At 39.3% G+C, this 15,402-nt stretch overlaps 1 protein-coding gene across 1 annotated transcript in view; it reads left to right on the forward strand.

Annotated features, from left to right (window-relative positions):
- Positions 1-610: 610 nt before the first annotated feature.
- The window catches only part of LOC150092313 (uncharacterized), a 48,910-nt gene continuing 34,118 nt past the window's right edge, over positions 611-15,402 (forward strand). Inside the window, exon 1 of the mRNA XM_090414844.1 lies at positions 611-785. Within this exon, the coding sequence (XP_090270970.1) occupies positions 611-785 (175 nt within the window). The remainder of the gene's footprint in view (positions 786-15,402) is intronic.

The raw sequence follows: 15,402 nt of genomic DNA on the forward strand, positions 1-15,402 counted from the left end.
CAAAGATTGCAGAAAAAACTTTTTTTTTCAATTCTCAAACTGTATCGGATAAGATGGCTTTTCCCTCTTATCGAAGATCGTCGCCCATTGCTTTCCCCTTATTACCACGCACACTGACACAAAGCAATTTATTCCTGTAACGCTTATTCCCCACTCTTGGTTCAAAGACAATAATAATCAGTCACTTCATCTCTCTCACTCACAAGCTTTCTCTGCTGATTGTCTGATGTTCATTGCTTTTCTTGGGATGTCCCTTCTTAACTGTCCCAGTCGCTGAAGCATGACGTAATTATAGCTTGCTTTGCTGCCTAGCAACATCTGACTAGTGAGGTTGAAATGGAGATAGCACAGAGATAAATTACGTGCGACGCTCAACCCATGGGGGGTTTCATTCCAGCGATTCGTTGTCTCCATTGTACTTGGTAGTGTGGGCGGACAAACACCAGAGTTTAAAGAAAAAATAAGTCTTGTTCCTTTGTTGTCTCCTGTTAATGAGTCCACTGAAAGATGTAGAGGGATAGCTCAGTCGCTCGCGATCTCCTGGAATGTTAATTGTTGCTATCTGGCCACTACCTGAGTGTGCTGCACTTTGAAACGGACTAAACTAGAAATGGGGGATAAATATAAACACATGGGGGGTGTAGACAGTGGACCTATGAGAGTAATCAGTGTCTGTGCTTGTATGAGAACAGACCTTTTTGGCTCACTAACAGTTGAAGTTGTTCTCAAAGCTCGTGATGACATGAGCTCTGATTTTACAGTACCACATTACGATCCGTTTAAAGGTATATTTGAAATATACTTTCAAAATTTTAAAATACTTAACTATAAAATTAGATGGAAGTGACGTCACGCCTGCCACTTTCCAAGATAAATGACGTTGTAAAGATGGCGAAAGTGACATGCGTGACGTCACTTCCTTCTCAAACATTTCAAGGATATAATGAGATATATGAGAATAAACAGAAGTACTATAGAAGAAATAGAAAGAAAAAGAAATAAAAAAAATCTCATTTTTTTTAATATCGCTGAATAATAGTCAACTGCCCTTTGGTGTTTCCATTAAGAATATGGACTACTGTGGAAACATCGAAGTTGTATTGATCTCTGGTGATTGTTAATTCTCTGTCGATAGATGGCAGCACTATCGTTCTTATTATACGTGGAGTTATTCACTCTATCAAGTTTGCTATTCCATTCAAATTTCTATTATGAAGGGAAAAACTAATGGGGACTCCATTGAAATAATACGGTTTATAAAAATAAAAAATAAAAAAAAGTTCATTCATGGAAGTCAACTTTTCATAGTTGTGCATCATAAGAATGTTCAAATCCAAAGAATAGAAATCGGGCTTGGAAACCAGTGCATAACCACAAAACAGATTCAACTAGTTAATAAAAACCACGTGCGTTTTTACCAGTGGTGCCCCCCCCTTTCTAATTTCTTCTCAACGGGAACTTTAGGGTGCTTAAAGGGGTGCCACTGACTGCTTCTGTCCCACCTTCTTAACCTCTTTTATCTTTGTGAAGATCGACTCAAGACTGACCGATTTGTTCGCCTCCGCTTGGTGCAGTGGAGACAATACCCCCTTAATTGCACTATTTGCAGGATGTTTAAATAGTTACGCATTCGACCGTAAGCTCTCACGATTGTCATCCTACGGTATGTGCCGAGATTACGGTAGTGGTGAACTGTGACCTTCAAAGCGGATAGAAAGGTGCTTGTGACAAAGATTGGATTGCTCACCCACAACACATTGACCACCATTTCCTTTGCCTTGCTTAAACCAGCGCGTTCTTTTGCACAACCCACACAACAGTGGCTTACTATCTCAGTGACCTCTGACCTCCGAAAATAATTGCAGCGAACACACTCGAGTCAAGGCACATACACGTCTAGTTTACATTTACACGTACATTAATGGCCCGGATTATTGCTGCAAGAGGTCGTAATGATAGGTGTCGCTATCAATCATAGCAAGACTTGCTCGCAAAACAAAGCATGGCCAGATTATGTAACTTACATGCAAACAATAGTGCCCTCTAGAGGTCATTAGCTTTTGATAAATAACTAATATTTGATTGCGTAGTTAAGATGAATATGGATCATTGATCTGGAGATACTCGTATAATGATAATGGCGTTTCCGCTAGAGGTAGCTTATGTTAATATAAAGTTCTGCGCGGGGGGGGGACAGAACTGCCTTTCATTTACTATATTTTTTTTCCACGGGAAAGAGGGCGGAACTAATGTTTATAAGAAAGGATAAAGCATCAGTTTTCCTCGTTTTCTTTTAACACATCAGTGATTTCTTTCATCATTGAAGTTTGGGATGCCATTGTCTCCGACCTTTTGCCTATCATGAAGAAAGAAAAATAGAATTTCGTAGGGAGGGGCTGTTTTTTTATGCTTGATAATGATTATCAAGCCCATCCAACTACGTATGAAACTAACCATAATTGGGGAAAAAAAAAAAACTCCACAATCTCTTTTATAAGTGAACGGAGTCATCGAAATTCAGATTTTTCTTCCTACAAAACAGGCAAATGGGTCAGAAGAATACACGCAATAGCCTACGTAATATATTGAACCGCATTGACTCCACGGTGGCGATACAAGAACGTTAACTCAATCCTTTGGTAGAGAAAGACCCAGGATCGATCCTTATCTTTGACATGACCATCATTGCCGTATCCAGAAGTGGTGCATGGGTTTAGGGAGTCTACACCTAAGATCTTATCAATCATAGAACTTCTTTGTATGTTCTATTCCCTTCTGCCATTCGGGATATAAAAAAAAAAACAGTGAAGCGCATTAGAACCTCTTTGGAGGATTCGAAATCGGAGGTGATTCAAATCTGAAATTTGCAAACCTACCAGTAAAGTTGGATGTGCAGGGTTCAGTGATGGACTTCAAAATTGGTCTTTGGCTTCATAGTTTCGGGGAGAGGGAACCCGAATAAAACTGGCTAACTCATTATTATTTATTATTACATCAAACTTTCTCGTTGCGGATCTAGTACTTTTTTTTTTTTTTTTTACTAATAACGAAGGTTAGAATTTGTCGACTCATACAAAATACATTCATGTTTACAGAGTAATCACTTTAATTCCTGAGATTATCTCCTTCTGTATCCGGTCACGTTATTAGTAGACGTGACTCAAGTGGAGTCATCAGCACTCGCTCTACGAATACATGAAACTTAATGAGGGCCTTAAAAACTTTTGCTATTTCCATAGCAACGAGAAATTAACGAAGCATGACATCCCTAGACGTTATAGTCAGTGTCCTGAGCATATTGGTTACCAAGGCAGTTGATCTCTGTCACGCGCGTATCAACAGCGCTATCCAATTAATTGTTCGCTTGCGTGTGTGTGTGCGCGCGTATCGTCCTGAGGTCAGATTTCAAAACGAAAAGCTTAAAAATTCCAATTCATCCCGTGAGAAGCCTACTTCTAAGAAATTCGTCTTATCAAAGGTCTCCGAATAGATAACTCCTCGATCTCGATGTTCATTTCTTCAATCTCGTGGATGACGTCATACGCATATTCTGGAAGGCCAATATTTGTTTAGCGAGCCCACAAGCAGGAAAGCTTATGCTCGGGTAGGATTCCTAATGTGTTTATATGTATAAGGAGGGGGGGGGGAGTCATTCACACGGGAATCTGCAGTTGGAGGTACCCTATAGAGAGGGGTCGCGTTAGCTACCTGTCTGTCGTTCCGTGCGGTCTCAGACTGGGTGTAATTCATTGCAGAAGTCTGACATCTACTCCGCCTAAAAATCCCCCCCCCAACCCCGAGTCTTTTCTTCGGATGCCTCCATAGCGTTCCCATCAGGTGCTTCAGCAGCACGTGGAACACATGGCGTCGACTGAAACGCGCTAGTATGTAACACATTGCTCGCTTCCGGTCTAGAGAAAATGTGGTGACGTTGTGCACCCTGAGAACCAGAGGGGTTGGCGTTCCCACACCCCATTCACCGCTCGTTCGCCCCCAAGACTTTCTTATTGGCTGAGCTATTTAAATCCCGTTTTATCAAGGTTTTTATCTGTTTCTAGGGGGGGTAGGGGGGGTTGAGTACGGTTATTACTCAGTCCCGTTGGCGAAGAGGCCATTTGAAAAGGGGTGGGGAACGGATGACCGGGAGGCGATCATGAACTGCCTTTTGTTTTACCGACACAGAAATTAACGGTGGTCGTTCTCAGCATTGGACGATGTTATCGGTACTTAACAGGGCACTTCCGCACAGAGTGGACGCTTATGTTTCCCCCCCCCAGCGAAAGGGATCATGGGAAATGAGGCAGTAGGTGACACGGAGACACACTTTAAGGCTTTCTAAAAAAACAAGGCACTTTTATCTTTATCCCTTCCCGTTCAATGCACCAAAATATTGTCTGCGGAGAATAAAAAAAGAAATCAGTAAGCACGCGCTCGCACACACATAGATTAGTAATAATTTCTTTTTTGGACATTTATTTTAATAAAACTTTAGGAAACATTTATTGCCAGTATGACTACACGCACGCATAAACAACTGCCTATCAGTGATTGGCTACTAATAGCGTGTGTGTGTGCGTGTGTGTGCGTGTGTGTGTGTGTGGCTGGAAGGTATAAAGCTACGTCTGATGAATGTGTTCAATCACTGCGATCTACTTCAATTCTTTTTTCTTTACCTCACAGGTTTTCAATCCTACTACGTCATAAACGTGCGATTCATGCAGAAACCGGTTTCGATACCACAAACCCACTAGAATAAGATACACAAGAGCAAAACGCGTGACTAATTACCGTTGGGTGTTTCTGCAGTGATTCCAAATAGTCATGTTAGGAGGCGAATTGATTTCCTACTTTCGTTTTGATCAGTGGATCGAAATTAAAAAAGATAAAAAAAAAAAATCTTAAATTTTTATAACGTTGAAGGTGCTCAGCTTTAAATGACCTGAACAAAGTGTTCAGGTCATTTATACCTGATCCAACTCGCTGGAATAGCTGAGCAGTGAATGAAAAATTCAAAGTGATCGTATTAGTCCCCTGCCTACTCGTAAACCAGCAAAAATGAAGCCAACAAAAAAGATGGGGGGATTTATAATCACTCCGCGTGTATAATAAATAATGAACTACTGAATTTTAATAAATACTGAAATTTTTATTTTATTTTTACGTTGGCGAATTCTCCGACTTTTAGATAACTCAAATTTAGGATGAAACTGCGCATGTCCGGAATTGCAAAGAAAAATAAAATCAACTCAGGATGCAAGTGGATTAACTGAACTTATTTACAACAGGACCATCTGCTGAGTATTAAGGACATTTTCATATCGTAAGAATGTCACCGATAAAGAACGTTCCCATGGCACCGTCCGTGTCTACAAGATTCTCCAATCGACGACCTTTGACCTGAGACTTATCATTGGACGACACGTCAGACGAATGACGACAGCGTTCGTCTACCAACAGCCCTTTAAAGACAACTGATCTCCAAATCTGTTTCGCCTTCCAGGCCCTGGATTCTCCCTGTCCGGGTGAACTTGATGGAAGGTCACCCGTTCCAAGGTACATCCGAGCGGGGTGCCGTGTGTGCATGCCGATCTCGAGATTAGCGATGACATCACCTCTTTTTTTCCCGTCTTTATCGCCACCTTTGTCCCAACAAAGACCCCAAAACTTCCCACCGAACTTAGACTCACGCTCAGGGCACTCCTCTTCGCACACCATCGTTCTACAAGTGCGTGCAAATCGCCCCGATATTCGCGTGCTTATCTGCCGTAGTTCCGCTTTGGCTGTCACAGTCTTCCATGGTCGTGCGCACACCGGCGGTGAGAAAGCAGCGTTCCCCTGACGACGACGTGTGTGCACCCACCGTGAGTTGTAGGAAAAGTTTTCATAACCTCCACTTCGAAGACTTAAACGACACTAAATCGTTGTGCTCGGCATGTGAAACGTAGAGAAGCGTGCAAAGGTCAAAGGTAAATCGTGCGAATACGAAGTGACCCTAACGATTAGGACAGGGTTTTAATTTTTCCTTTGTTCGGTGTGTGTTTGACTCTTTTGTTCTGTCATTGGTGACTTTGGTTTGCTCGAAGTCTATTTGCCCCAATTAAAATCTTTTGTGGAATATAAGGCGTTATTATACCACCAATGATAAATGGAAGCCCCGTATTCATAGCATTAATCCACTTATGCTTTTTTCCCAGTGACATCTACATACTCGCTTTAACACGCGCACTCAAACAATTATTTGGGTAGCATGTGTCAACATTTATTGCCCATGCCTATCGCAAACGAAGCAGCTATTCAAAATCCAAATAGAGAAAAGCGCATGTCTCGAATACGAGCATGGATACAATTAACAATAGATCGAGCAGTTCATTCTGTTTGCATATCAGCTGACTAATTTGTTATAGGGAACTATTTGTTATAACCAGTCTTGTAACAGATGTTTCATACACTCTGTCCAAAACGAAACCGAACTTCTCGAAAATAGAAGAAACTAGTGGCGCTACCTGTTGTATCTTTTTGTTGTCGAAACCGGCAACCTTCATTAGTGTTGTGTCAACTGTTTATGGCATTTGTTTCATTAGAAGCCGAGTTATAGTGCCAAGAGTGACAGTGGGTTTGGACGACGGTCGGAAAATGAGTTTCAAACAGAGAGCTGCGATTGACTTTTGTGTTAATCTTGGTAAAAGGTTTAACCGAAACGCATTAAATGCTTCAATAAGCATACGGTGATGAATGCTTATCCCGTACTCAAGTTTTCGAGTAGTTTGAGCGATTTCAAAGTGGTCTTGAGACGCTTGAGGACGGCGAAAAGCAGGGCCATCCGAAAACTGGACTGAGCGAAGTTGGCATCCAAAAAGTGCGTGATTTCATCAAAGAAAATCCGAAATCGTCCGTTAGATTGATTGAAGATGAATTGGGGATTCCAAAATCTACTGTGCACAACATTTTGACCGAGAGTTTGGGCCTTCGTAAATTGAATTCGCGATTTGTTCCCCACAAGTTGACCGACGACCAAAATATGAATCGAATTCAACACTGCAAGGACCTCATTAAAATCGTCAGTCAAAACACACTGTCACTCTTGGCACTATAACTCGGCTTCTAATGAAACAAATGTCATAAACAGTTGACACCACACTAATGAAGGTTGGCCCTTTCGACAACAAAAAGATACAACAGGTGGCCCCCACTAGTTTCTTCTATTTTCGAAAAGTTCGGTTTCTTTTTGGACAGAGGACGTATTTATCATATTTATAAAATAAAATTTCTACAATATACTTAGAGCAGAGTTTGCAGAATATGGAAAAATTAATAAAATCAAATAAAGAAAAACATCCTTAGCCTAACGACCGTACTAATGTGCCAACCTTTACCTATCTGTGACCAAAAAGGTTGGGGGAAATTTGCAATTGTTCACATTTACATTTTAAACCCACTTCCCAGTCTTGTATTGAACAATAATGGAGTGGAGACAGGTAACACATACGTGGAAGAAAATTGCTCATAGGACACTAGTAATAACCCAAGGCATTTAGTGCTGATGGTGTCCTACGCTATGAGGAATTTGATGACTTCACTCTGTACTGTTGACCATCTTTTGATGGATCATCTTGTAAAGAATTGATGTCATCTGACCAACCGGGAATCCTTGGTAATCTAGTGTCTTACTTATATTTCGATGCCCCTTCAAAACATCCATTTTGTCGTCTGTCTAGCAAGCAATTTAAATATATAAATAGGAAGCCTGAAATAGTAGCTTGAAACTTCATGTGTCTCTATAGCTTTTAGATTGTTGTACACATATCTATAACTGAAAAAGAATATATAATAAAATGTAACCAAGAAATATATATAAAAACATTTTAATGAATAAAAAAATTAAATATAACAAGTAAACAAAATAATAAATCGTATTTCAACATCAAATTTGATGAGAACCAGGACATTGAATTATACCCTGTAAAACGAGTGAAAGATTTTCTTTATAACGCGTACAATTTTAGAAATTATTTTGCTCTGTGAAATCCGTGATATTCTCTTCTGTGCATTGATTACGAATTCAGAATATCGTGGAGAGCCAACCCGTACAATCCACGGTTAACTGAGCCCTGCTTCGACTCAATCTCCTTGATGCGTAGTCTACTATAACCTTGTCATAGAAAATGACCGCACTAACAGAGTCAAAAATTTCATGTATTTTGAGAATGTTCAGCAGTATGCTAACACAACCTTGGTCATGTTTGGAGCGTTTGAACAAGAATAAAACTGATTTTGTGCTTCGATTTATTACTATGGATGAGACTTGGATTCACCATTGCACATTAGAATCCAAACAGCACTCAAAACAGTGGACAGAAGCGGGTTGTTTAGCGCCAAAGAAGACAAAGTCAGTTCCATCAGCAGGAAGGTTCTTGGCATCGGTGTTTTGGGATGCTAAAGGCATTTTGTTTATTAATTATCTTAAGAAGGGTAAAAAAAAATCAGAAGAAATAAATCAGGACAATGCAGAGGTGTTTTAGCAATGAGAAAATTAAGGGATCTGCACTATGAATTGTTGGAACATCCATCCTATTCCCCATATAGCTCCATCTGACTTCTATCTCTTTCCAGAACTAAAACTCTTCCTCCCTGGTCACCGTTTTTCTTCGAATCAAGAATAGGAGATTGTAACTGTAGAGGGTATTTTGCAGATCTTACTGAGAACCACTACAGGGACGGGATACTGGCGCTGGAGCATCCCTGAAATAAATGTATTAGTCTTAAGGGAGATAATGATGAAAAATAAAAATAATTTTCAAATTATAAATTCGTTTTTTCATTGTTAGGCTGTGAACTTTTCAGACTATCCTCGTACCTTGAACTAGGTATGAGGGTGGTCTTTTATTTGGCTATGAAGTTAGGCCTATAAAGGAAAGATTAGAGGGAGCAAACTCTATCCTGAATTGAAGAATTTTGGTACCGAATTACAGAGAAAAAAAAACTGCTTCAGTTTCTGCCCTCGTTCAACAGACTCGACGTATTTCTTTGCAGTTGATGGATGGCGTGTTCTTTTCTTTTGCTCAAGGCTTAATTACAAAATTAAGGAGGAAGAAAGTTGCAATTCGTGAGCACCACTTCCTTCTTGGCTACTTGAGGGGTTGGGAAACAACACCTGTTAATACAGAACAGGTGTCAACAACAAAGAAATCTCCCTTGACAGCAGGGCCAAGAGATCGCTCGCCCTGCTGTCACAACACATTAAAACGACTCCACTTTTTTTTTTTTTTTTTTTTTTGGCACCGTTTAATGGCCCTCATTCTGTCCATGCTCCCAACTCCGCATCACTTTACAGATAAAGCAACCGTCAGTGTGAACTGAAGTGCAACGTGATCCTCAATCCTCGGAGCGCGTGCACGCACTAATTATCTAGCCTGGACAACACGTGTACTATTTAACGCAGCAAATTACTGCAAACGTTTGCATAAGCTAAATCCATCCAATTACAACCAAAAGCGATGGGTTAAAAAAGTTTCCTGTTTATGGAAGGATGACGTCATGCGCAAATATGAAACTGAAAAGTTGTACTGCGCAACCTATCATTTTACACTAAGCAACGTGGGATGTGTTAAATACGAAACTGTAGCATTAAAGTGTATTTTTTTCTCGACCAGTGAGGGACAGATGAGCTAAGAGGGAGGGGGTTAGGCGGTGTCTGTACGCTAACAGGCAGTGATTCATTTCTTTACAAAAAAACAAGCAAAAAAGCCCACGTATAGAATGGTAGTCACCTCGTGTGCATTGAGTTTTGTTTGAATGCCAAGAATGCGGATCCAAACGTCCTACACTGTCAAGGATACCTGATCTACGGTAGCACACTTGTTGGCCCGAATCACCGGCGAAAGAAGAAGCAAATTGATGCTTGTATAGAGCATCGCCTCCTAGTTGCTTGGTTAAAGACGTGACTACAAATTTTTTTTTTCATTTTTTTTTGACTCACCATTCTTCTCTAAAGTACTTATAGCCACGCATTCCCCTAAAACTACATACCTTTTGTATGCTAGAAATCCCTGAGACAATTATTGGCATGTTCGGGAGTATGTGAACATTTGGTCAAGGGTGCATTAAGGGGCTAAACGAGGTAGGAGAGAAGTAGATGATTATTTTAGCCGAACCTTGTAATTACCATGTGTTTAGGCTACTATACTACGCAGTATGCCTTCTACCTAACACGTTCTACAAGAAATACCAGTTGATTTTCTTGAATCAAAATTTAGTGCTGTGTTAAGCTGTTAGATATGTTCACTATGTATTTTTATTTGACCTAAAATTGACGTCTGATTTTATATTTTTATGATTTTTAATTGTCCAGTGTTTTTGATCTGCGTACACAACTAGGAAAACATCTTAACAGAGTTTCTACTTATTTAGCTGATGGGAAGTCACAGTTTTTTTTTTTCCTACAATTATTTTCTGTCTTTGTTGCTTGGAATGAACAGAGGTTGTATAGATGGCGCTTCAGAGCCATTAACAAATGACACGAAGTAATTTTGCCATCACGTAAGACAAAAACGAAGTTGAAAAGTGGACAGGACATCTAGAGGAACAAAAAGGACACAGTGTGGGTGACCTATCACAGCTGTGTTGTTCATCTGGGAGGTCATCGAGTACGTAGAATACGATTTGCTGACGGCAACACAGTTTGACCCCTCCTTTGTGGTTTCTGACCTCCTCCACCCAACAATACATGGGGTGGGATTCAATTCTCATATGACTCATTGAGGTGCTCTTCTATCCGCTCACGTGATCGATTCTATACAATGATATTCGTCGCTTCCTTTGCTCCTCACCTCCATTAACAATCTCCCCCCACACCCATGTCGTTTAAATAATGTACGATTCGGTTTTAATGAATACATGGGCTGGACAGCAAATGCAACAAAACCACTAGTTGGTTATAAACAGATACAACGCACTCGCCTTGTCGTATTCAATGAGTTATTCTTCATTATCTCTGTCTACCTGTATGTCTCTCTCTCTCTCTCTCTCTCTCTCTCTCTCTGTGTGTGTGTGTGAATGCCAAAAGGCTTCACTTAGGCGATGCCCAATTATTCAAATTAAATGGATATTGACTCCAACATTATTTCAAAGCCGAATAAAGAAACTATAAAAGTTTCAGCGTATCCAAGCGTAAGCAAACCTTGCATGACAGGGGAAACTCGTATTTATCTGAGTATTTACAAACATCTGAGTCTGGCTCCCACTGACGAGACCTCAAAAAAGGTCAAAACCGGTTGCAAGCTTGGGTGATGAATGGCAATGCTGTAGCCTATGAAGTTAACTGAGGCACGGCTGTTGCTGTTACCCCTCGGATGAATATGAGCGGCTCTGCTCGATGGTGGGGTGAGCCTGTCACGGCGTAGAGCCAACGGGTTCTGAGAGTTCTTTGAACATTCAACAAAGGTCGAAACCGATCTGGGTGCTGACCCTCCATCATGTATATCATCATACATGGCTTTGAAATAATGTTGGATTCAATATCCAATTAATTTGAATGTTACTGAAAGAATTGTCTTCTTCTTAGATTCCGATGGCGACCTAAGACAAACGTTATGGCAATAACAAAAAAAAAGTAACAACATTCAACAAGGGAAAATAAATTCTAAAAGACTTTTAAAACATCATCATTATTTTTTTATAAAAATCGTAATGAGTCAAGGCCGTCTTACTAGGAAGTTAGCGAAAAATTACTTTGAATGGAAATAGGTTAGATAAGAAGCGTCAATTACAGAGGAAACACAAATAGCATTTAAGTGAATGAGTAATTGACGAAGTCGAGGCCACCTATGAGCGTGACAAAACTTGGCTGAAACCAGTCTTAATTCCTACAGTGGAGTAGGTGATTTAAAAACACGAGAAATTCATCCCTTGGTGTGTGGAGATTGCAAAATCGCCAAAAAGGACGAAACACTTCTACAAATCTCCGATTAGATCTAAGCTTCTTAATAAGCTTCTTAATCTTAAGAAGAAAAATTCACTTCATCATCGCTCTAAGGGATCTTTTAGAGGAAAACGAATTGCAGGAAGCGCTAAGAATAACAAATGCCCTTCAAATTATTATTCGAATAATTAAAATATTAATTAATTTATTTTACATTTTATTAAATGAAAAATTATTATTAAAATGTTTTTATTGTACATTCAAATTACTGTAATAAATTGTAATTTTAGTCTACTGTAATAACTGCAAATTAATAATAATAATAATAATATTTTTAACATTAATATTTTATTTATCATCTAACAGAGCATTTATATACACTATGGATGGTAATTTCTAGTTTGCAATTGATAAGGTTACATTTTTAGCAGCATTTATCGTATAACAGTAAGTTATGTATATTTTACAATTTTTGCTTTTTAATGTTTTTAATCGCTGTAACTACAGCACTTCAATATACTAAATAATTCTTTTTTTTTTCTCCTTTCTGTTGATCTCAGTTGAGAGGTAATGTCTCAACTTGCATTCTCGAAGCTTTTTAGTGAGCTTATCTGAGGATGACACTAGTTAGATATATGTTTTTTTTTTTTATTATTGATTTGATTGCTGTGTTGGAAGTAGGCTGATGTTTGGGTGGTCAAACGAATGATCTGAAAGGTCTGATCAAAGTGAAATTGCCGATATATCCTGTGTTATTGCATCTGTCTTGGTAGTTCACATTCATTTTTATTGTGGTCTTCTTTTTGAACTAATTAGGACACTTTTTTTTGTTCTCACTGTGGCAGCCTTTGATTTGTTAAATTTGAATTATTAAAATATTATTAGCCAATCCAATTACTCTCTTTTATACCTAGTCAAGAATTTTTAGGAAAATAGATCTCAAAATCGCATTGGGATTGAGGTATTTTACGAAAATATTATGTATTTGAACAGATTTCTGATAGGTGGAGTTCCTAAGCTGTCCAGAAATCTATTAACGCCTTGAGATAAAGAGAAAATACAATTTCTTCGATGCCGAGAAGGATATTTACATTCTCTGTCCAAAACGAAATGGAACTTTTCGAAAATAGAAGAAACTAGTGGCGCCACCTGTTGTATCTTTTTGTTGTCGAAAGCGGCAACCTTCATTAGTGTTGTGTCAAGTGTTTATGACATTTGTTTCATTAGAAGCCGAGTTATAGTGCCAAGAGTGACGGTGTGTTTTGACGAGCGGTCAGTCGTCAAGATATTCATGCCATACGCGACGAATTCTCGCTGTGAATGGCTTCAAAATTTCGAGATAGAACTCACCATTGACCGTTTGGCCAGGTGGAACGAATTCTTTGTGGATAATACCCTGGCAATCGTAGAAACAAATCAGCATTGTCTTTACCGTTGACTTCTCCAAGCGACTTTTTTTCGGATGCCCCTCTTCTGGTGGTCTCCACTCAGCACTCTGGCGCTTCGTTTCAGGCTCATACTCAGAAGGTGCTCAACAGAATCAGTCTTGAAGATTTCCAGGGATGCATGGAATCATGGAATCAAAATCCCCGAACATTTGGGTAATACCTCGTATTATACCTATAAGAGTCATCAGATATAAACGTAATTACCAACAATAAAAACTACATACAAATTTAATGCATGATCTCATAGAATGGTAATGTTTATCTGCACACTCTGATATCTTTGTAACGACGTGTGTTCTGTGGATGGTTTGTCTATATCGCATGACAAAAAAAAAAAGATCTCAATATTTGGGTGGACAAAACTCTGCTACTTCCACTAAAGGCTGTTTAATTCCTTAGTTTGAAGAGCCCTTCCAAAAAGGTTCGCATCTTAGACGACTTAACAACCAAGTCCTTTTTAAACTAAAGAGTATCGTGTTTACCAACTACCCTCTACTTAAAGAGATCTCGAAATGTCTTATTTGTTTAAGGGATGACTATCCTTGTGTGTGTAGTTTATCCGTGTTTCGATTTGTCCCAAATCCTGACAAAAATCAAAAGTTGTTTAAATTCTTTACTCCGTCCTTATCACAAACTAGTTCACATTGGTTATGTTAAAGAAAATTATTCTGCCATTAAATAAAAACTGTGCTCATTAAGCCAAGCTTTGTTAGGTCTTCATAAAGCAGTACGGTGCTAAGTCGACCACCTACGTACTGTTTGTCGAAAAATTCTTTGGAACTCGACAAGCATCGCTAACAATGGAGTTCTCTGCTTTTTGATCTCCATTTTACGTCTCCTTGTGCATATCTACGAGCACGTGCAACGTGAATGACAATGGGACTGTGTCAAACATGTCAAGGAAGCAATTACGTTTAATTACAGCGTGCTGGGGTTTAGACCACGAAGAAGGAAAGGAAAATTAGGTTAAGATATTATAGCCACTAACTATACTACCACCATCACGGGCGCCAACTGTTTTTAGCCCTAGGGGGGATCCAACGAGAGTGACTTGACCTATATCGAAGAGGGCAAGTTGAAATGAATGAATCTCGTTCGACAAATAACGTCTGGATGGGTGTGAGGTAACAATTCACCCAGTGGGCCATTGCTATTAGCACTCGCTCAGGGATGAGAAAGGGGAATATTTTGGGTGGTAAAAAAGATACTTTATAAACTCTGACACTTACTAAATACGCACACACGAGTTGATGGTTTGGACGTGCCAGCGTGTATATTAATTAAACGCTTTTTCACAGATTTACCATTCTTATATATTACCAACAACACCCCGATAACGAAAGAACACGCAGTTAACACAGAAATATACGAAAAATGGCTTTTTCTAAGGTTGTGTTGGGCGTGACCTCCCATGATGAGTCCTCGAATTCCAGGCTACACATAATAATAAATTTTATTTCTATTAGAAATAACAAAGCAAGTTTTATTTTACTTTTAATTTATAATTCGAACTGTTAAATGGTTTAAATTTTTCTCTGAAATTCGAAAAATATATCACACACCTTCAAATCTTTCATATCGTCAAGCTACGTATAAATAATGACAATAACCCATGATGCGGTGATTAATACCCTAATGAATGGCAATGCTGTAGCCAATGAAGTTCTAACTGAGGCTTGGCTATTGCTATTACCCTCCTGCCATGATCAGAGCTTTAATAGCTCAATAACACCTTATCCCTACACTGTCCTCTACAGATAACGGGGAAGATGAAAACCATTCTTGCTTCGCCCCTTTAAAAAGTCCTTATAAGGACCATGAATGTACTGATTCCATAGGCTGGAGACTTCAACGCCAAACACACACTTGGCTCAGCTCCACAATCAACAATAAAGATAAAGATACCACAACACCAGAGCCCCACAAGATAAAGCAATACTGAACAAATTAAATCGGGTCCGTGAAGCTCGTCAAAAGCACCGAAACCATGATTGGGAAACCAAATTGACTAATTTAAACCCAGAGGACAACTCCATC

The sequence above is a fragment of the Typopeltis vanoorti genome, chromosome 26 (assembly GCF_054136105.1).
Source record: "Typopeltis vanoorti isolate ZY-2024b chromosome 26, IOZ_Tvanoo_1.0, whole genome shotgun sequence".
Taxonomy (NCBI): Eukaryota; Metazoa; Arthropoda; class Arachnida; order Uropygi; family Thelyphonidae; genus Typopeltis; species Typopeltis vanoorti.